At 42.2% G+C, this 14,842-nt stretch overlaps 1 protein-coding gene across 5 annotated transcripts in view; it reads left to right on the forward strand.

Moving 5' to 3' along the window:
- The window catches only part of AFG1L (AFG1 like ATPase), a 173,815-nt gene that overhangs the window by 382 nt on the left and 158,591 nt on the right, over positions 1–14,842 (forward strand). For 2 of the 5 annotated variants that reach the window (XM_075597572.1, XM_075597573.1), the window contains exon 2: positions 12,938–13,161. In XM_075597572.1, coding sequence (XP_075453687.1) covers positions 12,938–13,161 — 224 coding nt within the window. The other 3 variants (XM_075597575.1, XM_075597574.1, XM_075597576.1) reach the window with 3 other exon arrangements.

Consider the following 14,842-nt stretch of genomic DNA (forward strand, 5'->3'; position numbering starts at 1 on the left):
GAAGATATGTCCATGCTACCTAAATCAGGATATTGAGTGGAGGAGGGTATGTGCATGGAACCTGGCGCAGGATACTGAGGAGCAATGTCCAGGGTACCTGGACCAGGATACTGAGGAGGTATGTCCAGGGTACCTGGAGCAGGATACTGAGGAGCAATGTCCAGGGTACCTGGAGCAGGATACTGAGGAGTAATGTCCAGGGTACCTGGAGCAGGATACTGAGGAGCAATGTCCAGGGTACCTGGAGCAGGATACTGAGGAGCAATGTCCAGGGTACCTGGAGCAGGATACTGAGGAGCAATGTCCAGGGTACCTGGAGCAGGATACTGAGGAGGTATGTCCAGGGTACCTGGAGCAGGATACTGAGGAGGTATGTCCAGGGTACCTGGAGCAGGATACTGAGGAGGTATGTCCAGTGAACCTGGAGCAGGATACCGAGGAGGTATGTCCAGGGTACCTGGAGCTGGATACTGAGGAGCAATGTCCAGGTTACCTGGAGCAAGATAATGATACTGAGGAGGTATGTCCAGGGTACCTGGAGCAGGGTATTGGGGATGGGTAATATTCAGGGTACCTGGGGCAAAATGTTGTAGTGGGGAGTTATTTCCAAGTTATCTGGCGGGAGGCATGTCAAGTGTATAGTGGCTTAAGGAAATTAGAGAGTACTATGTGAGGATTAATTGTCATAATATTAACAAAATATGCCCCTTAAATATTTTCTTAATCTGTGCTTTGTAAAAAGAAACGTTTTAACAAAAACCTCTATCAAGCATTAAACACTGGCCTGGTTTAGCCTTGAGTTGGCTGGCTCTTTCCTTTTTATAATGGTGGTTAAGCCCTTGAGCATTAGGGCCAATTAATATTAAGCATCCTGATTTCAACCCTGACCTGGATCAGCTTCTCTGAAAATAATGGTGTTCATTCTACTTGGATCTTCATGTTCAAAAACGATTTGAGATATTCTGCTATGGAGAATATCTGTGGAAGGAAGTACTGCGTATACCTTTGTCACTACTATAACCTTTTTTCTGCTGTAATTGAATGTGCAATTTATGACACAGTATTTTATGATAACATGTACTTTTCCAATTTCCTTTATACATATATATTTTTAATTACCTCATATTTAATCACTGACGAAGGAACATTTTCCTGAATGTGAAGAGAAGCTGGTAGTGTTGGTTGTCCTCTGATCAAAGTCCTTCAATATATAACACCAAATATGAGTTGTATTTCTAGAGCATACTGTATGTGACTGTTCATAAAGCATGCCTAGTCACTTGGGAGAGACCTATTTAGGTCGACACGTTGTGTGGCACAAATAAATTAGCACTTTAATCAAAACCGTAGAGCGTTGGATCCTTTTCCTGACTATTCATAAATCAGCAGTTCTTATTCACGGACACCATTTGTGGAAGTGAACACATTTAAAATGATGTGATGTATATTACTGTTGAGTATTACTGTTACTTCCCCCTTGAAGATAATTTTTAGAGCACAGTAAAAAATACCAGCAGCTCCACTTGTACGAAAGGTCTCTCTCTAAAATGGACAGTGGCTCAGATTTATTAAGCCAGGTACGCTGAGCTTTAACATTGGCGTTACCAACATTACAGAATTCAGCAGTAATGTCACAGATTTGGACGTAAGCTTTGAACATTGTTCATATGAAAATCAAAAAGTCCCAGATTTGAAGCTAGCTTTTTTTCCTATGCTTTTAATTAAGGCCCTTTATTCAATAAGTTGTGACGTTGCTACACAGTGCCAGCAAGAGATGATCATTATCATCTTTTAATTGTATGGCGCCAGCAAATTCTGCAGTGTGAGAGGAAGGACCATAATAATAATAATAATAATAATAACCTTGTTTAACAAAAACAATACAGATAGGTTAAGACAGACCCAGACAGTACGAAGGAGGTCCCTTGTTCAAGGAGCTTACAATGTACGTATAATCTCCATTCAATTACATAGGACCAGCGGCGGAGCTGGTCACTGGTAGGTCCCAGAGCAAGTAAAAAAAAAAAAAAGGGGTCCCCCGGACCCTACATGTGCAGCCAGTGCCACAACAGAGGGAGCCCACCAAGACGGTGATTTTGTAAATTGGGCATGACTGCTGGTAGGGCCAAACTTCCTTGTTAGATCCATCTGGATAGGCTCCCAGCGCCGGGTAAGGCCCCACACCACCGTTATGGCCCGCGGAGGGTGTTTGCAGAGAGCGGGGCTTTTAGAAATGTCGGAACAATGTTCCGATGCGTGGATCCGATGCGTCATTATGTTAGGCACACAATCAGGATTTTGACAGAACTATAACAGGAGCACCAAACGATTGCCAGTTTAGGTAAAAATGTAGAATTATACATTGCCACATGCTTTACATATACAAATAAAAAAGTTGGAAAGTATTATTGCTGCTTTTACTGCCATTTAAATCAATAGCATTTAATACAGTGTAACACCTTCCCCCCCCCCCCCCCCTCCCTCCCCCAATCGCAGATAGGGACCATGTGGGGAAATCTACACTCGTGTTACCGGGTGTGGTGCGTTATCTGATAGGCTCACAGAAGGCCTGAACCTCCGCCACTGGGAGCCTGGGGTTACCTGATCCGTCGTTGAACACAGCGCCTCCACCTGTAAGGGTTCCCACCTGAGTGGGATGGTCCTCTTACAGGAACCACAATAATAAAACACGCACACAGTGTATGCTAATAATTGTTTACTATTGTAACTACTACTAATAACTCCGGTACCTGTACCACACAGAATAATGCGTATACACACACACATGGACGTGCACCGAGTGCACACATCAACATAGGTATTCCCCAAAGTACCTTATGTCCAAACCCCACCCACGTGTGTTGGAGATAGCGCTATCCCTGGACGTGTTGGTGCACTCTTTATAGATACCTGCCCGGGCTCCAGCCCGCGGGTACCGCTATACACTGAAGTGGATCCGCCTGATCCGACGTGATGTCCTCCTACGGCTGGGGTGAATTCCAGCGTGGATAATATCACCGCAGCTCCGCACCGTCTGTACCTTGACGGGGATCCGTCTGCAACCGGCCGGCCGCAGTCACTGCTTGGCGGGGCCTCCGAGAAGATAGTCTCTATATAACTCTGGGGGGTCTGAGCCCAGACCCAGTAATCAGGCTGCGCACTACTGAGTGGCTTCTAACTAAACCAAATAGCTAAAGGGGCAGAACTCCTCAAGTAGGGCCTGTCCCTTAAGCAACTACAAATTGGGGCAATGGTAACTTATCTGGGGCCTCTGGGGGGTAACTAGGCCTAGTGCCAGGGGCTACTGCTCCCCTGCACCCTAACTCACCCAGCTCCCAGCTCCAACTCAGTCTTTTTAAAAACTGTCTAAACTGTCATCTCTCACAGCTTCACTGGTTGCCTAGCAACATGTAACTGCAGCCTCTCTTAGCTGTCCCTATTCAAAACTGCCAGCGCAGGCTCCCTTGCACTGAAAAGGCCTTAATTGCAAATGCAGCCGCACTATTGACTAAGCCGCAGCATGTGACAATCCCCTGAGGGATACCGGGGCTATACAGGATTGGGTGTGATACCCGGCGTCACTGCACAGTGAATCTATGTGTAAGTGTAGTAGCAGGCTGGTGTGGAATACATGTACACAGATGAAAGAGTGAGGAGAGACCAGGAAGAAAAGCCGATCCTCAGCAACCTGCTTATGAGGAGATCGAGTTCACTATACAAGTAGTAAACAAAATGCTGCAGCAACCCACCTTTACTATGAGTCCCTGCTAGATGCTGCTGCTCAATTACTTTCCTGGTAATCCTGATTGCCCCTTCTTCCTTTGAGTTGCTAATATTCCTTAACACCGCTTAGTAAATCTGGCCCAACATGCATTAACAGATGTTGGGTTTTATTCATGAAATAGCGATTTAAGGGGAGTTTCCCTGCGATTGTTCCCTGATTGGCATTATTACATCTTCATGATAATCCCCATTGGGTTAATACTGATCCCAGTAAGTGTGTGGTTTTTTTTTGGATTTAGGTAACATTTTCAAGTGCTTTAATAGTGTCTAATTGTCCTATAGTTTAACATCTGTATCACAAAGTGCTGTGTACTTTAGCACTACTGTATATTTAAAACAGTTTATAATGACCATGTTTACTATTTTATTTTTAAAGCAAGCATTTGAATGTTGGTTAGAGAACAAGTTTTTTATTCCAATTTGGCTAAATAATCAATTTTAACCCTTTTGCTGCCAGAAAGGCCTGTGACACATTGCTATGTAATGTGTTGCAGGCTCTTCAGGCTTTAAAATAATTATATTAGGAAGGTAGATAGGGCAATCTGTTGCCGTGACCGCGTGAACCGAACAGTTTGTTGCCTCCCGGGTGCTCGGGTTCGGCACATTGCGGATCGGGTAGACAGATTGGTGGGGGGAAGGGGCTGGGTTTGACCCGGCGGTCTTGGTACATGTTGGCACCAATGACAAAGTTAGAGAAAGATGGAGGGTCCTAAAAAAAATTATTTCAGGGATCTAGACCAAACGCTTAAGGCAAGGACCTCCCAAGGTAGTATTTTCTGAAATACCAGTGCCATGCGCTACCGCAGGGAGACAGTCAGAGATCAGGGAGGTTAATGCATGGCTAAGAAAGTGGTGAAGGAGGGGTTTGGGTTTTTAGAGCACTGGGACTCTTTTTCTGAGAGGTGCCATCTATATTCTAGGGACGGATTGCACCTCAATGAAGAGGGATCTTCTGTGCTAGGGGGGAGAATGTTAAAAAGGTTGGAGGAGAGTTTAAACTAGGATGGTGGGGGGGAGGGGAATGAAACATAATGAACTAAATGGAATAGATGAGGATACACAGTGGTATGGAGGTAGAATGGGGGCAAGTGCGAGTTTGACAAGCAGCGAGACACCAATAGTACATAGAGATTAATACTAGAAAACTATTATAGACTTAACCAAGTTGGCGCAGAAAGTAAGGAGCAGATAAGATAATACAGGCTGAAAAAAAAATTAAATGCTTGCTAATGAAAGAAGCCTGACAGATAAAATGGGGGAGATTGAATTAATAGCTGCAAGGGAGCAGTATGATATAAGCATTACTGAAACATGGTGGGGTGAAACTCATGACTGGACAGTTAATTTAGAGGGTTATTCCCTTTTTCGGAAGGATCGAACAAATAGAGGAGGAGTATGTTTATATGTTAAACCGGATCTAAAACCTATTATAAGGGAAGATGTTTCTGAAGGGAATGATGAAAATGTAGAGACCTTGTGGCTATAAATTAGCAGTGGAGGTAAAAGTATAACGAAAAAGTTTGTAGGATTATGCTATAAACCACTTAATATTGGTGAGGTTGTTGACGGTAAAATACTTTTGCAAATGGAGAAGGCATCAAAATTGGGTCATGTTTGCATAATGGGGGATTTTAATTATCCAGACATAGATTAGGGCAATGAGATTAGCGTTACAACAAAGGAAACAGGTTTTTGGGGGTGCTTAAAGACAATTATATGACCCAAATTATTGAGGAACCAACCAGGAGAGGGGCAGTTCTGGATTTGGTCATATCAAACAATGTAGAAGTAATAACAAATATTCAAGTCCTGGAACATTTGGGTAACAGTGATCATAACATGGTCTCATTTGAAATAAATGATAAAAAAACAGATTACTTGGGTTCAACAAAGACCTTCAACTTTAGAAAGGCAGATTTGAATAAACTGAGGTCTAATCTACAAGTAATACGTTGGGATGATTTTTTTGCAGGGAAAAATGTAGTAGATAAATGGGCAGTCTTTAAAACATTGTTAGAAAAGCACACTTATCAGTGTATACCCTTGGGTAATAAGTATAAAAGAAATAAGTCAAAACTAGATTGATAAGTAGTTGAAACGTATATAGAAGGATAGATCTCCTAAGAGATATCTCATAGTGTAGAGCAAAATATATGAGCATAAAGGTAACAAATATAAAAGACATGAATGATCAACAGACACAAAAGTACACATGTGACATAAAAGTAACCAAATTGTAAACAATATTTAAAGGAGATGTTTCAACTCCCAGTCTAGATTCATGCCCCTGGGTGCCAATGTCCCAAGGGCATAAATCCAGTGCATCTCCCTACGGTTTAGAAGGGCCTCTTTATCTCCTCCTCTAACACTCAGATATACATGTTCGATAGCACCAAAGGTGAAATTTTGCAGTGAACCAGATGGACAATACATAAAATGACGTGCTACTGGGAATCTTTCATCCCTGTTCTTAATACTTCTAACGTGTTCACTCACTCTCTCTCTGAGCGTTCGTATTGTTCTCCCCACGTAGCCACTGCCACAGGAGCATCTCAATAAGTAAACAACGTATTTTGTGTTGCATGTCATAAAGGAACGTAACTTATAATTCTGCTTAGTATGAACATCTTTAATATGTTTTATAGAAGATGCATATCGGCATAATCTGCAGTTTCCACAACTGAAAAAAACTTTTATAGTCGTCATACTGTTGCGGCCAAGCTTAATCTAAAGCTTAACCGCATTTTTTGTCACTTTTTTTTTTTCGCCGCAGAGATTGGCCGCGCGCCAGCCGCATCTCACGGCCGCACGCGGCCGTTTCTCCAATCAGCGCCTAATGGCGCTGAACAATAGAAGCACCTGCGGCGGCGAAAAAAAAAAAAAGGCCAGCGTCTCCATGGGGTTTTAAATTACCCGCGGTGGCGGCCGCTTTAGACTCAGGGCGGCCGCCACTGTATTAGTGTCTTTCTTTAATCTAAATAAGCTAGGTGAAATTTTATTTCCAATGTTCTTTGCCCTCCTAAATACCATTTTAGTATTACATTTGGTATAATTGTCTAAATCCTTATCTAATTTGAGTACATCCCAATGTTTACACAAAATGGCTCTAATTTGTTGAGCTTGTTTGGAATATGTTGTAATAAACAACGGTGTGTCATCTTTTGAATCTTTTTGAAAGTGTGGTTTGTTCCTAGTAGAACGGTCTTTTTTTCAGTTGAGTTTTATTCAATAGTTGTGTTCTGTCTGTATGTAATGCACATTCAAAAGCTGTCTTAATGTCTCCATCACTATAAGCCCGGTTCTTGAACCTAATAGATAGTTGTTCCGCTTGAGTCAGGAAGGCCTGCTCAGTAGAGCAGATCCTCCTCAATCTCAAAAAGTGTCCTTTCGGAATTCCTCTTAGTAGTGGTCTAGGATGGGCACTGTTAGCTCTGAGCAAATAGTTTCTGGAGTTCTCTTTTCTGAACATATCTGTTTGAATTTTGAGATTCACATCAACATAAAAATGTAAATCAAGGTAGTCTATTTCGGTGTCATGATATTTATAAGTAAATATTACATCTTAAAGGTTAGTATCCAGATATTCAAAAAAATGCATGTAGTGTTTCTGTGTCTCCAGACCAAATTAGTATTAAATCATCTATATAGCGACGGTAGAAAATGATATCATTTCTGAAGGGTTTAGTGTCACCGAAAATATGTGTGGTTTCCCAAAATCCCATAAAAAGATTAGCATATGAGTGCGCAAAAGATGTCCCCATTGCCGTGCCCTGTGTCTGTAAATAATAAGTGTTGTTGAATAAAAAATAATTGTGTTGCAATAGAAACATAACCGAATCTAAAATAAAAGTGCTTTGTGCCATGTGAATATTGGAGTGATTTAAGGATTTAGACAGTTATACCAAATGTAATCCTAAAATGGTATTTAGGAGGGCAAAGACCATTGGAAATAAAATTTCACCTAGCTTATTTAGCTTAAAGAAAGACACTAATATGACGACTATAAAAGGTTTTTTCAGTTGTGGAAACTGCAGATTATGCAGATATGCATCTTCTATAAAACATATTAAAGATGTTCATACTAAGCAGAATTATAAGTTACGTTCCTTTATGACATGCAACACAAAATACGTTGTTTACTTATTGAGATGCTCCTGTGGCAGTGGCTACGTGGGGAGAACAATACGAACGCTCAGAGAGAGAGTGAGTGAACACGTTAGAAGTATTAAGAACAGGGATGAAAGATTCCCAGTAGCACGTCATTTTAAGTATTGTCCATCTGGTTCACTGCAAAATTTCACCTTCAGTGCTATCGAACATGTATATCTGAGTGTTAGAGGAGGAGATAGAGAGGCCCTTCTAAACCGTAGGGAGATGCACTGGATTTATGCCCTTGGGACATTGGCACCCAGGGGCATGAATCTAGACTGGGAGTTGAAACATTTCCTTTAAATATTGTTTACAATTTTTGGTTACTTTTATGTCACATGTGTACTTTTGTGTCTGTTGATCATTCATGTCTTTTATATTTGTTACCTTTATGCTCATATATTTTGCTCTACACTATAAGGCCGAGTCCACGGTCCCTGCTGGCGTGCTGAGGCGCGCTGAGGCGCAGGGAAAGCGGGTGCTTTCCCTGGCCTTGCGGTTGCTTACCGCAAGCGCTCTCAGCAGCCGTCAGGGGGCGGTCAGGGGGCGGTCCGGGGGCGGTCGCGTCACTGGCCGGGGGCGGGCCAGTGACGTCACGGAGCTGGTTCGCCCTCATTGGGCGAACCGCTCACGTGACCGGCCTGTCTCGCCGGCAAGCGGGGGAATTTTAAATTCCCCCAAGACCTGCGCTTCCGCAAGCGCGCGTAAGCGCAGGTGAGCCCCTACTAAAGCCGCTCTAATTGCGGCTGTAGGGGCTCAGTGCTGAGCGGGAGCGCGCCTCAGCGCGCTTCCGCCAGCAAGCAAGTAACATGGCCGAGGCCTAAGATATCTCTTAGGAGACTAGAAGAAAAAATGGTGTATATAGCGCTAAAAATAAACAAATAATATTATGGTGCAATATTGTGAACCACAAAGTGAATATATGTGATATTAACTAAAGAAGACAAGGCTGCCAGGAAAAAACTAACCCAAACACAGTTAGTACAAAGCACAGAAAAAAACAATACAGACCGGCGCCTCAATGTCCAAATGGAAAATGTAAGTGAGTCCAAGGATATGCTGCAATGTCCAATAAAGATGATCCAGTCGTTAGACAGCAGGCTCCACAGCAGCAACCAAGGTATATAATGCAGGGAAGATAAAAGGAGAAATCATAGCGTAACAAGGTATGAACAAAACATATAACACACATACACAGACACACAAACACTTACAACAATAACAGGCTGACTAATAACAGAGAATTTATTAAACAAATATAAAAAGGCAGAGAACTAACGGAGCAGGTCTAGGATCCGGTGTGTAAAACCTGAAGGCTCCCTGAAGAAGTGCGCATGCGCACGAAACGCGTTGGGCCTTTGAGAGTTACAGTGTGTCAGCGAACTCTATCAGGAGCAGACCCCTGCTGAAATCCACAGCTTCAGAAAGCAGGAGAAGCGAGTTCGGCAAGCGGCTTCATCCAGTGTGACGTAATTCCGGTCGCGGACGGGAGGCATCGCGAGAAGTGGTCTGCAGTGACGCGCAACCTGACTTCGATCAGAAGAGGTGCCTGCAGCCTTCCCTAAAGTGCCACGCGTCCACCATTAGCTGCCGCCGGACAACGCTTATTATACACCACTGCCTGTAATCTTTGGATTTCCTGTAAGTAGGATTCCGGTTTTACACACCGGATCCTAGACCTGCTCCGTTAGTTCTCTGCCTTTTTATATTTGTTTAATAAATTCTCTGTTATTAGTCAGCCTGTTATTGTTGTAAGTGTTTGTGTGTCTGTGTATGTGTGTTATATGTTTTGTTCATACCTTGTTACGCTATGATTTCTCCTTTTATCTTCCCTGCATTATATACCTTGGTTGCTGCTGTGGAGCCTGCTGTCTAACGACTGGATCATCTTTATTGGACATTGCAGCATATCCTTGGACTCACTTATATTTTCCATTTGGACATTGAGGCGCCGGTCTGTATTGTTTTTTTCTATATCTCTTAGGAGATCTATCCTTCTATATAGGTTTCAACTACTTATCAATCTATTCTGATTTATGAATTATTTTGTTTTTTTAGTTTTTTTTTTTAGTTTTTTTAGTTTTAAATATATTTTTCTATGATACATTTATTTTATTTTACTTTAATTCATACATTTGTCTGAGTTTGGTTCTCTGTCTCCTATAAATTGTAATGTATTCGGTTACAATTCCTTTTTAGTTTATTATACTATATATATGCGTGTTCCTACTGAAGAACTGCTTTCTCTCACCATTTTATATATTTATGTTCAATCGCTCCATCCATGTATTTATTTGTCTATTTTCCCACATAAAGCTCTATAGTACATTTAACATCTTATGGTTCTATATGTTTACTTTCAATCATCCAGTATTACAGATACCTACTAATCAGATATATACATATTCTTCCCTTGTTATAATATGGTTCTAGTTCGTGTTTTTAACTTAATTAACCTTTTTGCTACATTGTTTTAATCATTTTGATATTTTGTTATTGTTTTTTTTCTCTGTATATCCCCCGTTTTGTATCTGTGGTCATCCGCAACCACTCTATTCACGAGAGGCAGGCCCTCCATCGGGCATTTCATTGATAGACAGCTTCTGCCAATGGGATTTGTCCGTGTAGGTGTTCGCGCCAAAATTCCATCACGTGACGTCACTGTTGGGGGCGGAGGATCGCGTACAAATACAGGAGGGTGTACAGACGCGAATTTACTCTTTGACAAAGGGATTTGTTCCCGAAACGCGTCAGAGTAGTTCTGTACCCCTCACTTACCATTCAATAAAGTCTTTTAACCATTTTGCTGGTTGTAGCCCCCATCTTTCATCACAGCTGTGCTCCGTCTTAGACCCCACGGACCGTCTTTCCCCTACCGCCTGATGAAGCACTGAATTGTGTGAAACGCGTTGCGGAGCTCTTTCAGTGCACACATAGGGATTCAGACTGTTGGCTGTATAGTTCCAGCCCCCCCACAAAGGCTTGAGCCAATTCCATCCGGCTCGCTCGAAGTTGGATGTGTGCTGGAAATACAGAATACAGGCGATTGTGGTGGACTACTCTATACGGGTCCTGTGAGAAGCCGCAACCCAGAAGTGACATCTGTGTTTTGCCGAGCCAGTTGGTCCCAGCGCGCGGGACTGATTTGTGAGTCTCAGCACTCGCACCCCTGCGCCTAACATCTAACCGAACTGGAAACCTGTGTACTGATCTCTACTGGATTTACTATATTTTATATGTAAGTTTTTACTTGTTATTACTTCATTTTTTTTTAATATTCAAGGACTCCATTTCCACATGCTCAGTACCACAAGATTGGCGTAAAGCAAATGTGGTGCCTATATTTAAAAAGGGAGCTAGATCACAACCGGGGAATTACAGACCTGTAAGCCTGACTTCAATAGTGGGGAAACTACTTGAAGGTTTAATATCGGATAATATTCAGGAATACCTGATGGAGAACAAAATCATTAGTAATAACAGCCAGCATGGATTTATGAAGGATAGATCATGCCAAACTAACCTTATTTCTTTCTTTGAGGAGGTAAGTAGGAATTTAGACCAGGGTAATGCAGTTGATGTGGTCTACTTAGATTTAGCAAAGGCTTTTGATACGGTTCCACACACGGTTGATGTACAAAGTAAAGCAAATTGGACTCAGTAATAATATATGCATCTGGATTGAAAACTTGTTGAAGGATAGACAACAGAGGGTTGTCATAAATGGAACTTTTTCAGGTTGGGCTAAAGTCGTGAGTGGAATACCTCCGGGATCGGTACTGGGACCCCTGCTTTTTAACTTTTTTATTAATGACCTTGAGGTTGGCATCAAGAGCAAAGTCTCCATCTTTGCAGATGATACTAAATTGTGTAAGATAGTAGAATGAGAACATGATGTAATTTCTCTCCAGGACTTGGAGAGACTGGAAACATGGGCAGGTAAATGGCAGATGAGGTTTAATACAGATAAATGTAAGGTAATGCATTTGGGATGCAAGAATAAACTGGTGACTTACAAATTAAATGGGGATGAATTGGGGGAATCCTTGATGGAGAAGGATTTAGGAGTGCTTGTAGACAGCAGGCTTAGCAATAGTGCCCAATGTCATGGAGTAGCTGCAAAGACAAACAAGATCTTATCTTGCATTAAACGGGCAATGGATGGAAGGGAAGTAAACATGATTATGCCCCTTTACAAAGCATTAGTAAGACCACAACTTGAATATGGAGTACAATTTTGGTTACCACTCCTTCGAAAAGACATTCTGGAACTAGAGAGAGTGCAGAGAAGAGCCACCAAATTAATAAAGGGGATGGACAATCGAGCTTATGAGGAGAGGCTAGCTAAATTAGATGTATTTACATTAGAAAAGGGGATATGATAACTATATATAAATATATTCGGGAACAGTACAAGGAGCTTTCAAATTAACTATTCATCTCAAGGGCAGTACAAAGGACTCTGGGGCATCCCTATAGGTTTGAGGAAAGGAGATTTCAGCAGCAACAAAGGAAAGGGTTCTTTACAGTAAGGGCAGTTAAAATGTGGAATTCATTACCCATGGAGACTGTGATGGCAGATACAATAGATTTGTTCAAAAAACAGTTGGACATCCTTTTTAGAAAGGAAAGGTATACAGGGATATATGAAATAAGTATACACGGGAAGGATGTTGATCCAGGGATTAATTCGATTTGCCAATTCTTGGAGTCAGGAAGGAATTTATTTTTCCCCTTATGAGAGATCATTGGATGATATGACACTGGGTTTTTTTTGTTTGCCTTCTTCTGGATCAATAAGTAAGTATAGATATAGGATAAAATATCTGTTGTCTAAATTTAGCATAGGTTCAACTTGATGAACGTACTACGTCTTTTTTGAACCTCATCTACTGTGTAACATTCAGATTGGGGGGGGAAAAAGTGGCTTTTCTGTTTAACATAAAAGTACATGACACACTGTTAAATAGTGTTGGTCCAACTCTTGCATTTTGTTTTTTTCCAGCTTCCATCAGCCAAATAGCAGAGACTGCAGCTCCCGATTGTGAAGTAAACATACACGCTAAAGCCTTAGAAGAATGCACAGAACCATTGCAACATTACGATTATCTTGCCAAAGCGGCAGTGCTAGGGAAAGATGAACATCAACGTGGAGTCATGCAGCGTTTACAGAGTCTTCATGAAGAGCTCAAAGGATATAGGATAGACTCCAAAGGTGTTCTGTCAAAGGTGGGATTTGTCTTGCATATAGTAAACGTGGTTTGTGTGCAGTTTCATAGTGTATGGGTGTGGATGATTCACATAGTTGATATTTTATAAATTGGTAAATGCTTAAAAATATATATTAAGTTATAGACACGTGGTCTGTTGTTTAAAATACTGTCAAGGCAGTGTGCAGTAAGCAAAAATATTAGTAGCTGGCACTCCAGAGGACTTGGTGGAAAATGGAAGTATTTATTTAAGTCATCAGATCAATTACTTAAATAAATACTTCAATTTTCCACCAAGTTCTCTGGAGTGCCGGCTATTAATAATTGTCCTTATTGTATGCTGCTTGCTGTGGCAGTCTGAGTACCCAAGGCAGCGGATTACCTGGAGCAAGTGCTACTTTCAAGAACAATGCAGTGTGCAGGCCAATTTAGACAACAAAGAACCTGTTTTAAAAAACAAAAAAACACTTGTTACTCCATATAATAAGTCTTGTACATAAATATATGGTTTAATATTTTTATTTTATAAATTGACTTGGATATTTAATATATAATTTCCTTTAAATCCATACTTCTTTCTGCTGAGTTACTTTTGCAAAGATTCGTTTTGAAAAGTTGGATTATTCAATTGTTTTCTTGCCAGAGGGCCAAATTACTGCCCGGCGCTCTGGTAGTGAAAAGGTTGAATATTTTTTTTTTGCCGTCATTTTGGATCACATGATGACTACAGCGCTTTCTTCCATCCTGTATGTACTCTGACAGCACGATTTGGATGTACAATAAGGCTCTTTCCCATTTTACTGCGGACAAGGGGAGATTTTGGATGAACTGATGGGCATCGAAATAAAAAAGGTGTGTGCAAAGCACACGCGTTAAGTGAAACGTCTGCGTGTTTTGACACTCTCAAAAGTGTTTCATGCCATAAATATCATAAACATGAAAGTAAAATTTGATAAAATACAATGAAGTGTGATTGTGAAGGCGCATGTTCGGCACATACCCCTTATATTTGTGTGGGTGTGTGGTCATACCAGACAGGGCCGTAGACTACTTTTCTGGGGCCCAGGACAACCGTTTCCATTGCCCCCCACCCCCAGTGTCGGCGGCCTTTGCGAGACTCCCCCTTTATCTCTCACACCCCCATCTCCTCCCCTCACCCACACACATAATACCCCCCTCCACATCTCGCCTACCATCCCCCCCGCATCTCACATCACCCTCTCCCCCACCCCCTGCATCTCACATCATACTCTCCCCCACTCCCAGCACCTCACATCACCCTCTTCCCCCCTGCATCTCACATCAATCCCCCCTGCATCTCGCATCAATCCCCCCCCCTGCATCTCGCATCAATCCCCCCTGCATCTCGCATCAATCCCCCCCCCTGCATCTCGCATCAATCCCCCCCTGCATCTCACATCAATCCCCCCTGCATCTCGCATCAATCCCCCCCCCTGCATCTCGCATCAATCCCCCCCCTGCATCTCACATCAATCCCCCCTGCATCTCACATCAATCCCCCCCTGCATCTCACATTAATCCCCCCTGCATCTCGCATCAATCCCCCCCTGCTTCTCGCATCAATCCCCCCCCTGCATCTCACATCAATCCCCCCCAGCATCTCACATCAATCCCCACCCCCTGCATCTCACATCAATCCCCCCCCTGCATCTCACATCAATCCCCCCCCCTGCATTCAC

This window comes from Ascaphus truei, chromosome 4 (genome assembly GCF_040206685.1).
Source record: "Ascaphus truei isolate aAscTru1 chromosome 4, aAscTru1.hap1, whole genome shotgun sequence".
Taxonomy (NCBI): Eukaryota; Metazoa; Chordata; class Amphibia; order Anura; family Ascaphidae; genus Ascaphus; species Ascaphus truei.